Genomic DNA, 15664 nt, shown 5'->3' on the forward strand with positions numbered 1-15664 from the left:
TTGCTGGGCATTTTTAAAGATGCCTTGGCTGGGCGTTGATAAAGATTTGGGATGCTTTTGCACAATTAATGTGATTTTTGCTGTTGTATGCATGCTGATAACTTGTCAAACCTTGGCTCATACTCCGTTAGTTTGAGAGCAACACATACAGCACTCAAATCATCTGTTAGTCTATTTCTGGCATCACATTTGATATAATTCAATGCTGAAAACAGCTGCTCACAAGCATAGGATGACCCAAACAAAGTAAGGAAAGCAATCCCAAGTGTTTTCATTGCCTTAAAATTATTTGGCAGAGAATTCCACACTTTAAGTATTTCATTTTCTGAACTAGCAACTGTGCTGTCTTTGGTCATCCCTTCACACTCCATCTTTTCAAGAGTGGCACGCAGGTCAGAGAATTTATTTTTCCAGATAGAGCTTTCTTGAAATTCCAGTAGCTCCATTTCCAAATTTTCTAAATCTAACCAGTGTAAGCAGGAAAGATCAAGTTCTTCAAATTTGGCTTTATCTGGAGAAGTAAGAAAACTCAGGGTTGTTTCCATCTTACGGAACTGTACAAATCTGTTGCCAAAATTCTCCTTTGCAACTGCTATAATGCTAGAAAATTCTTTGTAGATTTCATGATGGTTTGGATTGTCTGTAAATGTTGTAGAATTTTCCAAATGCATTTTTAGATTGGGAAAATATTTCAGCTGCCCACTTTCAAGGTCTCTTTCAAAAACCTGCAGTTTTCTCTCAAATGTTCTGATATCACAAAACATTCTTTCTGCTGTTTTCCCTAAACCTTGCAGTTTTTTGTTCAGGACATTAAAGTGTATTGTAAAATCAGTAAAAAACATGAGATTGGTGAGCCAGGTCATATCAGTGAGCTGTGGATATTCCTGCCCCTTGTCATTCATAAACAGCCTAATTTCATCCAAACAGGCTACAAATCTCTCCAAGACCCGTCCTCTGCTTAGCCATCGTACATTATTGTACATAAGTAAAGTATTATACTGTGCCTGTACCTCATCAAGAAGTGCTTGAAACTGTCGAAAATTAAGAGCACGAGCCATGATGTAATTCACCATTTTTGTGACATCCTTGAGGATATCGTCTAATATTTTGCTGCTTTCCTTGGCACAAAGAGCTTCTTGATGTATAATACAATGAAATTGAATGACTGGGTGCTTTGCTTCTTTGACAAAAAACTGTATGAAACCAGATGTTACCCCCACCATGGAAGGTGCCCCGTCACTAGTAACTGAAACCACTTTTTCTGGCCTTATGTCTTGTGAGACAAAAGCCTCCATCACAGCATTGTAGATATCTATCCCTTGTGTTCTTCCAGGCAAAGACAACAGTTTCATGAGCTCCTCTCTCATGGTGTCACCAACAGCATAACGCAAAATTACTGCTAGCCTTGCATGATTATTTATGTCTGTGCTTTCATCCAAGCACATGGAGTAACAGGCTGCCTTTTGTAAGTCAGTGGTGAGCTGCTGACTAACATCACTTGCCATACGCAGGACTCTATCTTTAACAGTATTTCTGCTAAGTGGCATTTCAGAGATTCGTTGCTTAATTTTGTCCTTGTTTGGAAATTCATGAAAAAGGGAATTACTCACAGCCAACATGGCCGTTTTGATAAAATCGCCATCAGAGAGGGGCTTTCCATGTTTTGCTATGCACAGTGAAATTTCAAAGCTGGCATTTGCCAGATAATTTGTTTTAGAAAGATAGTTGCAAAAACTACGATACTGGCAGTGATATCTCTTCAATTTCCCATCAAGAAACTCTTTTCTTTCAGCTACACCAAGTTCGGCAACACTTTTGTGGTTGGTATCAAAATGACGTTTGACACTAGATGTGCGAGATACCACACTTTCACTACACAGAACACATAACGCTTTCCCATTGCGTTCAATCACTCCAAATGACTGTGTCCAGGTCTCTTGGAATGATCTTCCACTATCTGTTTTTAATTTTGCTTTTTTTGATGTACTCATTTTTGGTTGTTCATGTCTACAAAAAACACAAAATGTATAAAATAAGGATGGATGAAGCACCCAATACAAATCTATCCCTACCTACCTATACCAAAAATATTATTGCAACATTTCACAAAAAAGGTAGAACAACTCACGGTTTTGTAGACAGATATACATCGTCCAATATCCTGTGAAACAAGAAGTCGCGCTGTGCCGCTGCTGACACCGCTATGCTGGGTCTGGAAGCTGCTGTAGATTCTGAATTGCAAAGAAGAATCCCAAAGAGAGGGCTGTAATGAAAAAAAAAATATGTTTTCATTGTTGTCCATAGGGACACAGGAAACTACCATAGCCCGGGGGCCAGATGTGACCCTTAGCAACTTACGTTTCTGTAATGTAGACAGATATAAGCTCAAATCGTCCAATGTCCTGTGAAACAACAAGGCGTGCTGTGCCGCTGCTGACACCGCTCTGCTGGGTCTGAAAGCTGCTGTACATTCTACAAGATTTGCAAAGTAGAATCCCGGAGAGAGGGCTGTAATGAAAAAAAAAATATGTTTTCATTGTTGTCCATAGGGACACAGGAAACTACCGTAGCCCGGGGGCCAGATGTGACCCTTAGCAACTTACTTTTTTTAATGTAGACAGATATAAGCTCAAATCGTCCAATGTCCTGTGAAACAAGAAGTCGCGCTGTGCCGCTGCTGACACCGCTCTGCTGGGTCTGGAAGCTGCTGTAGATTCTACAAGAATTGCAAAGAAGAATCCAAAGGGCTAAAATGAAAAAAAAAAAAAAGTGTGTCATTGTTGTCCATAGGCCAGGACACAGGCCCAATAACAGCAATGATGGGGGTTATATGTTTGCAAATGACACCTATGCCCAATAACAGCAAACATATTACCTCCCTCATTGCTGTTTTTGGGCCTAGGTGTCATTTGCAAACATATTACCCCCCTCATTGCTGTTATTGGGCCTAGGTGTCATTTGCAAACATATTACCCCCCTCATTTGCAATGAGGGGGGTAATATGTTTGCAAAGGACACCTAGACCCAATAACAGCAATGAGGGGGGTAATATGTTTGCAAATGACACCTAGGCCCAATAACAGCAAACATATTACCCCCCTCATTGCTGTTATTGGGCCTGGGTGTCATTTGCAAACATATTACCCCCCTCATTGCTTTTATTGGGCCTAGGTGTCCTTTGCAAACATATTACCCCCCTCATTGCTGTTATTGGGCCTAGGTGTCATTTGCAAACATATTACCCCCCTCATTTGCAATGAGGGGGGTAATATGTTTGCAAAGGACACCTAGACCCAATAACAGCAATGAGGGGGGTAATATGTTTGCAAATGACACCTAGGCCCAATAACAGCAAACATATTACCCCCCTCATTGCTGTTATTGGGCCTGGGTGTCATTTGCAAACATATTACCCCCCTCATTGCTTTTATTGGGCCTAGGTGTCCTTTGCAAACATATTACCCCCCTCATTGCTGTTATTGGGCCTGGGTGTCATTTGCAAACATATTACCCCCCTCATTGCTTTTATTGGGCCTAGGTGTCCTTTGCAACCATATTACCCCCCTCATTGCTGTTATTGGGCCTGGGTGTCATTTGCAAACATATTACCCCCCTCATTGCTTTTATTGGGCCTAGGTGTCCTTTGCAAACATATTACCCCCCTCATTGCTGTTATTGGGCCTGGGTGTCATTTGCAAACATATTACCCCCCTCATTGCAAATGACACCTATGCCCAATAACAGCAATGAGGGAGGTAATATGTTTGCAAATGACACCTATGCCCAATAACAGCAAACATTGCTGTTTTTGGGCCTAGGTGTCATTTGCAAACATATTACCTCCCTCATTGCTGTTATTGGGCATAGGTGTCATTTGCAATGAGGGGGGTAATATGTTTGCAAAGGACAACTAGACCCAATAACAGCAATGAGGGGGGTAATATGTTTGCAGAACAAAGTTTCCCAAGTCAGTCAGCAACTGTCAGAACACCCACCAGCGAGATTAGCTAAAGTAATTGTTCAGCAAAATTTTACATTTTAGATTGGGTGATGTTAGCAGGGCAACCCATAATAGACGTCATAAAACGACCCAGGTATCCCATGTCTAAATAGTATTCGAGTAATAAGTATTCTTACCTTTGTCTGCAGCTGAATCAAACTGCGCAATGAAGAAGATGGCTTCACGAGTCTTGCAGCTCTTTCCCGCCGTGCGTCTTCTCCTCATGCTCCCAGTCACGCCCAGCAGCACGTCAGGCAGTGGATGATCTGAGAGCTTTCATTGGGTAGCAAGCTAACACGTGACCTCCGGGCGCTCATTCTAAGTTACGCCCACTCGGACACGTCACCGCTAGCACAGGGTAGTGTGGGAAATGTAGTTTCTAGTTGCGGTTGACGATTTAATTTTTTTTTCTTTGACATTTCTGCATTGTCACCGCGTGCCCACCAAAACAGCTTGCCGTGCCGGGAGCGGCACGCGTGCCACGCGTTCGCCATCACTGCTATAGTAGGTTGGCCGTTAAGTGGTAAAGAATGACATGGAATATATTTTGCAGCAATACACCTTTTTATAGAGCTTAGTAAGGCACGTCAATGCACGTGAATCTGCATATAAAATGCACTTTGGTCAGGGACAAGTTTGGCTTTTTATTCTTGCCTTCTCCCCTACCCCCCCACATTTCTGCTGAAATAAAACATGAAAATCAATTATTAAGCACACTAGAGAATGTGTGGCAATATACACACAACTGTGTGGCTAAAAAGATTAAAACACAAATTTTCACTTTCACACTGAGGCAGTTTTTAGCTGTTGTAGCGCTAGAAATAGAGCCTGAAAACTTCCTCCCATTCAGTGCAATAGGCGCTTTGACACCTGGGCAGTGCGTTCACAGGACGTTAGAAAAAGTTCTGCAAGCAACATCTTTGGGGAAGTTTGGGAGCGATGTATACAACGCTCCCAAAACGCCCCTGCCCATTGCAATGAATGGGCAGTGTTTCCGAAAAGGACTGCTTAAACTGCGGTAAAGCGAACGGGGCCGTGGCCCCAGTGTGAAATGGGTCTAAATTGCACATATGAAAACGGTCCTTTTTTAGATGCACATAAAACAAAGTAGCCTGATGCATATAATAATCTTCTACACCAGTATATATGGAAAACTTGTGAAAAGGTCCAGCTACCTGGTACCATATGTTAAACTGCATTTTATTTTACCACTTCCATACAGGGCACTTACGCACCTTCCCACCCAAGCCAATTTTCAGCTTTCAGCGCTGTCGCACTTTGAATGACAATTGCGCGGTCATGCTACACTGTACCCAAACAAAATTGGCGTCCTTTTTTCCCCACAAATAGAGCTTTCTTTTGGTGGTATTTGATCACCTCTGCGATTTTTTTTTTTTTTTTTTTGCGCAACAACTAAAAAAACTGAAAATTTTGAAAAAAAATAGTTTTTATTTTTTTCTGTAAATTTTTTTGTAAGTAAGTTTTCTCTTTCAATTACGGGCACCGATGATGTGGCACTGATGGGCACCGATAAGGTAGTACTGATGGGCACAGATGAGGTGGCACTGATGGGCACAGATGAGGTGGCACTGATGGGCGCTGGTGTGCGGCACTGGTGGGCGGCACTGATGGGCGCTGGTGGGCGGCACTGATGGGCACTCATGGGCGGCACTGATGGGCACTCATGGGCGGCACTGATGGGTGGCACTGATGGGTACTTTTGGGTGGCACAGATGGGCACGGATTGGCACTGTGGGGTGGCACTGATGGATCCATGTTGCCAATCAGTGCCCATTTGTGGGCACTGATTGGCATCTTTTTTTCTGTTTTTTTTTTTTGCCCTTTTTTTTTTTTTTATTTGTATTCTCTGGTGGTCCAGTGTGGCGATCCGAGGGGGGGGGCTGCGCTGATAAACAATCAGCGCGAACCCTCCGTGTCAGGAGAGCCGCCGATTGGCTCTCTTCTACTCACGTCTGTCAGACGCGAGTGAGGAAGAGCCATCAACGGCTCTTCCTGTTTACATCGTGATCAGCCGTGATTGGACACGGCTGATCAAGTGGTAAAGTGTCTCCGTGAGAGACACTTTACCTAGATCGGTGTTGCGGGGTGTCAGACTGACACCCCGCAACAACTATCGCCGCAATGCGCGCCCCTGGGGGCGCGCAGTGGTTTAGAATCCTGAGGACGTCATATGACGTCCAGTCAGGATTCTACAACCACTTTGCCGCCGTCAATCTGTCATTGGCGGGCGGCAAGTGGTTAAGGGTGATCTACCACTTGCTAACTTAAATTTAAATTAGACTGTGTAAAGGAACTGCCCTTGTATTTACCTGTTGTTGTAATGCTGTAAAAATTGTTCTTGATGAGTTTTTTTTTTTTTTTTCTTCAGATAAATCCTGTAGAAAATGCAAGCTTGAGAAGATTAATGCTTTGAAAAGGTACTGGCAGTCAATGCTCTGGTAATGTGTCCCTGAATCCAGACAATAAATCAAAAGCACTCATCATCCCCCATATAAGGAAATTTCAAGTAATAAAACCAATGTTTGTTTATTTACCTTTTGGTGTTTTTTTTTTTTTTTCAGTCAAACCCCCCCCCCCCCCCCCCCCCCCCAGATCCTACTATAAAATGGGTTACCAGGGTATTCACATTAACCACTTAAGGACCGCCGCACGACGATATAAGTCAACAGAATGGCATGGCTGGGCACAAGGGCGTCTCCTTTAAGAATCCAGCTGTGGGTCACGAGCGCGCCGGCGCACTCGCGACCCAGACCAAAGCTCTGCACCTGCGAGACCCGATCACCGCCGGTGTCCCGCGATCGGGTCACAGTAGCTGAAGAACGGGGAGAGGCGAGTGTAAACAAACCTTCCCCGTTCTTCTCTGTGGCTTGTCACTGACAGTCTGTTCCCTGTTATAGGGAACGACTATCGGTGATGTCACGCCCAGCCATGCCCCCCCTTCAGTAAGTAACACACAATAGGACACAATCCCTTTAGCGCCCCCTAGTGGGTTACCCCTTAACTGCCATTGTCATTTTCACAGTAATCCGTGCATTTTTATAGCACTTTTCGCTGTGAAAATGACAATGGTCCCAAAAATGTGTCACGTGTCCGATGTGCCCGCTATAATGTCGCAGTCACAAAAAAAATGGCTGATCGCCATAAAAAAAAAAATTCCATAAAACTATCCCCCTATTTTGTAGATGCTATAACTTTTGCGCAAACCAATCAATAAACGCTTATTGCAATTTTTTTTTTTTACCAAAAATATGTAGAATAGCTATCGGCCTAACCTGAGGACATTATTTTATTTATTTTTTTATATTTTTGGGGGATATTTATTATAGCAAAAAGTAAAAAAATATATATATATTTTTTTAAATTGTCGCTCTATTTTTTGTTTATAGCGCAAAAAATAAAAACTGCAGAGGTGATCAAATATCACCAAATGAAAGCTCTATTTGTGGGGGGAAAAAGGACACCAATTTCCCTAGATCGTCTTTCAGGACAGGCACCTTAGAGAGATCCCGGCTCCTCCCCACTTAGGAAACACTGCCTTCCTTTAGAAGTTTAAAGCCTCATCCTCCCAATGGCCCATCAGTTATGGTGTTTCCTCCGGTGGGGATACACCGCAGTGGAACCAGAGCTGATGGCCGAAGAGGCTGAGGCATGTTTAGAGGGGATATAGAGATAACCAAGAATCTCTCCCTATCTTGCTATTTTAAATTTGGCGCCAGGTAAAGCGAGGGTGCTGATTACCTTTTACCGCGCAGTGCATCTCAGCGACGCTTCGGTGAGCTGTTGTCGGCTGGGAGGTCAGTTTTTCTCCTGCCCAGGGGGGTGCTGTGAGCAGGGTCCAGGTTCCTCCCCGTGTCTGCAGCAGCCGGGAGCTTGGAGGATGGGCTGGATGACAGGGCGACGTCGGTTCCGGCAGGGGGGCGGGAGGCTCCTGCACACGAGGCCGCGTCTTCCGGTTCCGGACGGGGCCTAGAAAACGGACCCAGCATTTGGCTGGTGCGGCCCTTCCTACTGCTGGTGTGTCAGCGCTTTTGGAGGCCAGTGACCACCATTCCTCAGAGCGGGAAATGTCGGAGGCAGAGGCTTTTAAGGCAGCTCCTGGAGATGACGGCACCAGCCAAGCTAAGGTCAGTGGAACCCTGGGGTGGTGTTATCTTACCCAAATCCCCGTTGGCTCCATGGGTGTATTTCCCTCCTGGTAGTCGGTGGGGAGAGGCGTGGGTCCCTGGTGGTGGTAGTCCTGGGGGAAGGCACTCCTGGTGATACCTTTTAAGAACGTTAGGGGGGCCTGCTCTAATGCTGCTGCTCTCTCTCTTTTCTGTTTTTTCAGAAGTCCACAAGTAAATCGCTCCAAGGCTCTAAGAGGAAGTTCCCTGTGTGCAGAACCACAATGGGAGAGGCTTGGGCCAAACCTCTCTGTAGGGGGTGTATTGAGGGACTAGTGAGAGAGCAGGCAGCAGAACAGGGGGTAGATTTAGCAGCCTCGGTTAAGGAGCTTTCGAGCACGTTTCAATCCTTTCAGGTACGGTTTGCTAACTTTCAGTTGCCCCATCCCCAGAGCAATCCCCTTCCAGTGCAACAAGGAGTTTCACCTGACCTAACGGAATTTCTCACTAGTAGTGCTGAGAAAACGTAAGGGTCTGGAGAGGTAATGAGGAGGAAGCAGGCAGCGCACTTTCGGAGTCTCAGGGAGAATCAGATGTGGAGGGGGTGGACGGGGAGTCCACAAAAACCTCACGATACAAGCTCTCTCTGGAGGAGGTGGAGGATCTTTTAGGAGCTATCCACACCACTCTGGGGATTCAGGAGGAAAAGAAGCCCGCTGTCCCTGCACGATCAATGTACAAGGGCTTGGGGGAACAGAAGAGGAAGGTGTTCCCGGTCCATGACGTTCTGGTCGATGCCATCAAAAAAGAATGGCAGGATCTGGAAAGGAAACCTTTTTTTCTCGAAAGCATTGAAGAGAAGGTTTCCTTTTGCGGAGGGAGAACCCTGATTTGGAACAAGTTCCCCAAACTACATGCAGCTTTTCCCCAGGTCTCTAGACATACGGACCTGGCTTTTGAAGATATGGGGGTACTCTCCGATCCCATGGACAAGAGAATGGATTCTCTTTTAAAAAAAAAAGTCCTGGGACTCCTCTCAGGGTAATCCTAAACCTGCTATGGCAGCCACGGTGGTGGCCCGTAATTTGGAATATTGGCTTACTCAAGTGAAGGCACATATTGAGGCAGGTACAACAAAGGAGACTATCCTCTTCTCTTTTCCCATGCTGCTAAAGGGGGTGGCTTATCTGGCAGACGCCTCAGCGGAATCAGTGCATATGTCCGCAAGATCTGCAGCACTGTGTAACTCAGGTAGAAGAGCCTTATGGCTTAAAACGTGGCAGGGGGACAGTGCTTCCAAACTAAAGCTCTGTGGTATTCCTCTCATAGGGGACTTATTGTTTGGTCATGGTTTGGAGGCCGTCTTGGATCGGACTGCCGACAAAGAAGGCATTTCCCATCAAAAAGAAGTTTGGGGAACAGTCAAAGTTTCGATTTCGAGGGAAATCGGAAGCCCCTAAGGCAGCCCTCTCCAGAGCTCTGTTCTCTCGTCCCGTCTTGCTCTTCATCCTTAGCTGTGACTTTGCTTCTCACAGCTCTGACTGACTGGTCGATGTCCTTATCAAAGGAATCTGGTCAATTCTGTAATTGATCTCTAGACTATATTATGTGTGGAGCAAATGAGTTGGGCTTTAGGTTACAGTTGTGCCAGGCTGCTGGAGGTTTCCTGTCTCTTCTCCCGAATGGGTCTTTTTTGTTACCCATGTACTGTACCGTATACAGAATACCTACCCCCTGCAGATTCTTTTTGGAGCTGTCATGCAGTGACCTTAATTTTCTGGTGCAGGCCAGGCACTGAGGGCAGGAATTGGTCCTTTTCTCCTCCCGTTCCCCCTCGCGGGGGTGTCGGCAGAGCACCCCAACCTCTGTCTGAGATCTAAAGTGGCCCGGCCTGGATGGGGGAGGATGACAGCGGTTGGATAAAAACAGGAGCTTGCTTTTTTCACATCCATTGACGATTACTGACTGAACAGGGACATGTCTATAACACACCTCTTTGTAGTCTTTCAGACTCTGCAAACGATGTAACTTAATTGACAGCTCGGATGGTGTCTGGAATTGAATACATCCTAATTGGCATTTGATTGCGCCCAGTCACACCTACAGGAAGAGTCAGTGTCCCAAGTTCCGCCTCACAGATCACTGCATTATTGTGTTCATACACAGCCCGTTCTAAAAGCTAACTATGCTGTTGTTGGGCAGGACTGAATGGAGCACAATTAGAATTCAATCCTGCCCAGTTAACCACTTACCACCCTGCCTATAGCAGAATGACGGCTGGGTGGTGGTTGCGTTATTTTGACTGGATGTCATATGACGTCCAGCAAGATAACAGCCACGCGTGCCCCAGTAGAGTAGAGCTGATTGGCTGCTTTCTTGATGGTGGGGGGGTCTGTGCTGATTGTTTATCAGCGCAGCCTCCACTTGGAAGCCCGCCCAGGACCACCAGGAAGCTGTAATGGACCACCAGGGATGGCCACTCCACTGGGCCACCAGGAAAATGCCAATCTGTGCCCAGGCAGATGCCAATAAATGCCCAGGCAGCTGCTTTTTTTTTCTTCTGAACTTCACTGGAGAAGTCCGGAAAGACCGCCACGTGGCCATTTCCCAGCTTAATATTCCCCTTCTCTCTGGATAACCGCATAATGGTGTCTCTGTCCCTGAAGTTCAGAAACTTTGCAATAAACGTGCGGGGGGGTGCTCCTTCAGGTGGGGGCTTAGCTGGTATCCTATGCGCCCTTTCCACCGCAAACATCACTGAGAACGCTTCCCTTCCATATGTTGTGATAAGGAGGTTTTCCAGGTAGTCGGCTGGTTCTCTGCCCTCTGCTCTCTCTGGTAAACCTATGAATCGCAAATTACAGCGGCGGAGTCTGTTCTCCATTTCGTCCTGATGGGCATGGAGCTGGTACATTTGGCGCTTTAATTCCTCCGTTTCCTGCTGTAAGGGGTGCAAAATGTCCTCTGCTGCTCCTATCCGGGTCTCTGCTTCTGTGACCCTGTCTCTCACTGTGGCTAGGTCCTGTCTCATTAGAGATATATCTATTTTGACCTCATCAATCTTTGTTGTTAAGGTGCCCTGTAGCGCTGCGATCGCTTCCAGCACCTTCGCCGTGTCAGCGGCCTGGCGGTCCTCCCCACGTTCCTCGCCGGCGCCATCTTTGGCCTGGTCCTCGCCTCCTTCATGCCGGAATTTAGCCAGCTTGTCGACCGCTGAGGATGGTTTCTTTGGCGGTGACATTCTCTCTCTGCTCCCCGGACCTTCCAGCCGGTGTCAGCGCGGTTTAAAGACCCAGAATATGCGTGCAATCTATTAGTCAGGATCTATTGCAAGAGGAGCTCTGTCTCCGCACGTCTCACTCCATTGCCTGCCAGGCCACGCCCCCGCCCAGGCAGCTGCTAATCGTTGCACACCCACAATGCCTGCCAGTGTCACAAGGGATGCCTATCAGTGATGCATTTCAGTGCCCATCAGTTCCACTCATAAGTACCCATCGGTGCTGCCTATCAATGCCCATCAGTGCTGCTTATCAGTGCCGCCTACCAGCAACAGACTGGAACCAGGGAGCGCTTCTCTCGAAGGTTGGAGGGGATGCAATGACCATCCCTGCCCCCCTTACCGCAAACGGGGGGTGTTCTGGAGTCCCCAGTCTCACCTGCTCACGGGAGCGAAGGACCCACAAGAGGCGCAGTTTCTCTGCGTCCGGATTCCGCTGGTATGGCTCTGGTGGCCGGGCGGGTGCCGCTGTCGGTCAGCGGTGTCCCGCATGTTGGTTCTAAGTCCCGGACGGTGGGTGACGTCACGTCCGGCGACGCAGCTAACTGGGGGCATGGTGCTCGTGGTTCCAAGCGCCTGGAATGCAGAGACTATGGGGCGGGTCCTCCGACCGGCGCTTTCGTTTCCGTCCTCTGACGGCGGAGACCGGGAAATTTAAAAACCCATTGTTTTCTCATCACCCCGCTGCATTCTCTACCAAGAGGGAGGAGAGATCATCATCAATGGCGGAAGCAGGCGCCGCAAGCACCGGTCAGGCCCAGGTAAGAGGGGTTGCCTTTTATTCTGATCCTTATGGGCTTATATGCGAGTGTTTTCTTTGCTATTTTCCTCCCTGAGGGAGCCTGTGACTGTTCGGTCGGAAGTTACTTCTTTCTGACCCTGCAGTTTTGGATTGGGTGGTTGCTATTATTTGTTGCACTGCTGTGGACTTAACCCAGTACTTTTGGGAATGCCGTGCGTATCGCTGAGATAAGTGGTCTCCGCAAGATCACTTTTGTCAGCAGTGGGAGAGGTGCCCACCCCACTCCCGCCGTGCTCCGTTCCTCTCCGTGTCTTGCCAAACCCGCCGGTAGCAGTGGAGGCGATTTTGTGTCCTTTTTCCATGGATGCCTGACTGCCGACTGAGGGGATGATGGCCCCTGCTTGGCTCCATGGCATGGGAAGGGCAGAAGCGAGGTCAAACGTCACTTTTTTTTTTTTTTTTTTTCTAGTGACTTTTTTTTATTTATTTTTTATTGCATTTTAGTGTAAATATGAGATCTGAGGTCCGGAGACAATTGGGTCCTTTTCCCTGACAGACATGGAGCCAAATGAGGGAAAGATATGGCCCCCGCTTGGCTCCACACCATTGGATGGCGGAAGCGACATCAAACGGCACTTCCGCCCAATGGTCTTAAAGGGGAATTTTTTTTTTTAATATTGCATCTTAACTACTTAAGCCCCGGACCTTTAGGCAGCTAAATGCCCAGGCCAGGTTTTGCGATTCGGCACTGCGTCGCTTTAACAGACAATTGCGCAGTCGTGCGACGTGGCTCCCAAAACAAAATTGGCGTCCTTTTTCCCCCACAAATAGAGCTTTCTTTTGGTGGTATTTGATCACCTCTGCGGTTTTTATTTTTTGCGCTATAAACAAAAATAGAGCGACAATTTTGAAAAAAATTCAATATTTTTTACTTTTTGCTATAATAAATATCCCCCAAAAACATATATAAAAATGTTTTTTTTTCCCCTCAGTTTAGACCGATACGTATTCTTCTACCGATTTTTGGTAAATCAATTGGTTTGCGCAAAATTTATAGCGTTTACAAAATAGGGGATTGTTTTATTGCATTTTTATTATTATTTTTTTTACTACTAATGGCGGCGATCAGCGATTTTTTTTTTTTCCGTGACTGCGACATAATGGCGGACACTTCGGACAATTTTGACACATTTTTGGGACCATTGTCATTTTCACAGCAAAAAATGCATTTAAATTGCATTGTTTATTGTGAAAATGACAGTTGCAGTTTGGGAGTTAACCACAGGGGGCGCTGTAGGAGTTGGTGTTCACTTAGTGTGTGTTTACAACTGTAGGGGGGTGTGGCTGTAGGACTGACATCATCGATCGAGTCTCCCTATATAAGGGATCACTCGATCGATGCAGCGCCATAGTGAAGCACGGGGAAGCCATGTTTACACACGGCTCTCCCCGTTCTTCAGTTCCGGGGAGCGATCGCGACGGAGCGGCTATAAACGAATAGCCGCGCCGTCGTCCCGGATCGCTCCCCGCGGGAATCCGACCGCCGCATGTAGCGGGGGGGGGGGCGTCCCGATCGGACCCCCCACCCGCTAGAAGGCAAGGACGTACATGTACGCCCATTTGCCTGTACGTGCCATTCTGTGGACGTACATTTACATGCGGCGGTCAGGAAGTGGTTAATGTAAATATGAGATCTGAGGACTTTGACCCCCCAGATCTCATATCTAAGAGGTCATGTTTTTTTTTTTTCTATTACAAGGGATGTTTACGTTCATTGTAATAGGAAAAAAAGTGACCCAAATATTATAATTTTTTTTTTTTAAAAGTGTCAAAATAAAAATTGAAAAGTAAAATAAATAAGGGGAGAAAAAGTTTTAAAGCGCCCTGTACCGATGAGCTTGCATGCAGAAGCGAACGCATACGTGAGTAGCGCCCGCTTATGAAAACGATGTTCAAACTACACATGTGAGGTATCACCATGATCGTTGGAGCGAGATCAATAATTCTAGCCCCTAGACCTCCTCTGCAACTCAAACTGGTAACCTGTAGAAATGTTTAAACATCGCCTATGGAGATTTTTAAGGGTAAAAGGTTGTCGCCATTCCACGAGCGGACACGATTTTGAAACGTGACATGTTGGGTATCAATTTACTCGACGTTGCAGTATCTTTCACAATATTAAAAAAAACTGGGCTAACTTTATTGTCTTATTTGTTTACTTCAAGAGTGTATTTTTTTTTTCCCTAAAAAAAAAAAAAAAAAGTGCGCTTGTAAGACCGCTGCGCAGATACGGTGTGATAGAAAGTATTCTTTCATTTTATTTAATTCTCTAGGGTGTTAGAAAAAAATATATAATGTTTGGGGGTTCTAAGTAATTTTCTAGCAAAATAAAAAAAATTATTATAACTTGTAAACAAACAAGTGTAAAAAAGGCTCTGGGCTGAAGTGGTTAAGGCCCAGAACTTCCTTGTGAGATATTTTCTGCTTTTGACCTCAACCAGGACATCATTCTTTCGTCCCTCTGTCCAGTTCCATGTCCTAAAAAGGGAGATTTCCCTTTTTATTGTCTGGATGTGGCTAGAGCTTTAAGTGTTCATCTCTCATTCACTACTTCTTTATAAAGGTTTATTCCATTTTTGTCATTTTGGATTGCACCAACAAGTGTACACTAGCTTGTTTTACCATCTGTAGGTGGCTGACAGTAAGAGTCGGTTCACAGAGGGGAGACATGACTCTGGCCGCAACTTTGCAAGGCGACCCGAAAATGACCTGAGCGTGTGACGTGGGGCGACTTACAAGGTGACTTAAAGTCGTCTCCAGGACAGGAGGCTTTCCAGTGGCCAATCAAACAAGAATCAGCTGTGTGGGAGGGCGTGGGGAAGCGAGGGGTTTGCCTAAAAATGTATGTTCTCTTCCTGTATTGCTTCTGTTAAGACAGTGATCCGACTTCTGAGGCGAATTCCATTGAAATCAATGGGTACAAGGCGCCTAGAAGTCGGATTGAAGTAGTACAGGAACCTTTTCTGAAGTCGTTGTGTACATTGACGGCTCCATTCACTTAAATTGCTTTTCTCAACAGTGCGACTTCAAGTCGGATCCCAAGTTTCCCCCGTGTAAACCGGCTCCTAACCACTTCAATACCAGGCACTTACGCACCTTCCTGCCCAAGCCAATTTTCAGCTTTCAGCACTGTTGCAATTTGAATGACAATTGCGCGGTCATGCTACACTGTACCCAAATTACATTTTTATAATTTTGTTAACAGAAATAGAGCTTTCTTTTGGTTGTATTTGATCACCTTTGCGATTTTTTTTATTTTTTGCTCTACAACTAAAAAAAGGCTGAAAATTTGGAAAAAAATATTTTTTTTTCTCCCTGTTAATTTTTTTTGTAAATAAGTGTTTTCTTCTTCAATTACGGGCACCGATATGGCTGCACCGATATGGCTGCACCGATGAGCACAGATAGGCGGCGCTGGTATGCGGCACTGATGGGTACTTATGGGTGGCACTGAAGGGAAA

At 46.0% G+C, this 15664-nt stretch overlaps 1 protein-coding gene across 4 annotated transcripts in view; it reads left to right on the forward strand.

Annotated features, from left to right (window-relative positions):
* RBM44 (RNA binding motif protein 44) overlaps positions 1-15664 on the forward strand; it is a 350280-nt gene that overhangs the window by 59497 nt on the left and 275119 nt on the right. For 3 of the 4 annotated variants that reach the window (XM_040357500.1, XM_040357497.1, XM_040357498.1), the window contains exon 3: positions 6390-6459. In XM_040357500.1, the coding sequence (XP_040213434.1) occupies positions 6390-6459 (70 nt within the window). The remainder of the gene's footprint in view (positions 1-6389; positions 6460-15664) is intronic. The other variant, XM_040357499.1, reaches the window with a different exon arrangement.

This window comes from Rana temporaria, chromosome 6, assembly GCF_905171775.1.
Source record: "Rana temporaria chromosome 6, aRanTem1.1, whole genome shotgun sequence".
NCBI lineage: Eukaryota > Metazoa > Chordata > Amphibia > Anura > Ranidae > Rana > Rana temporaria.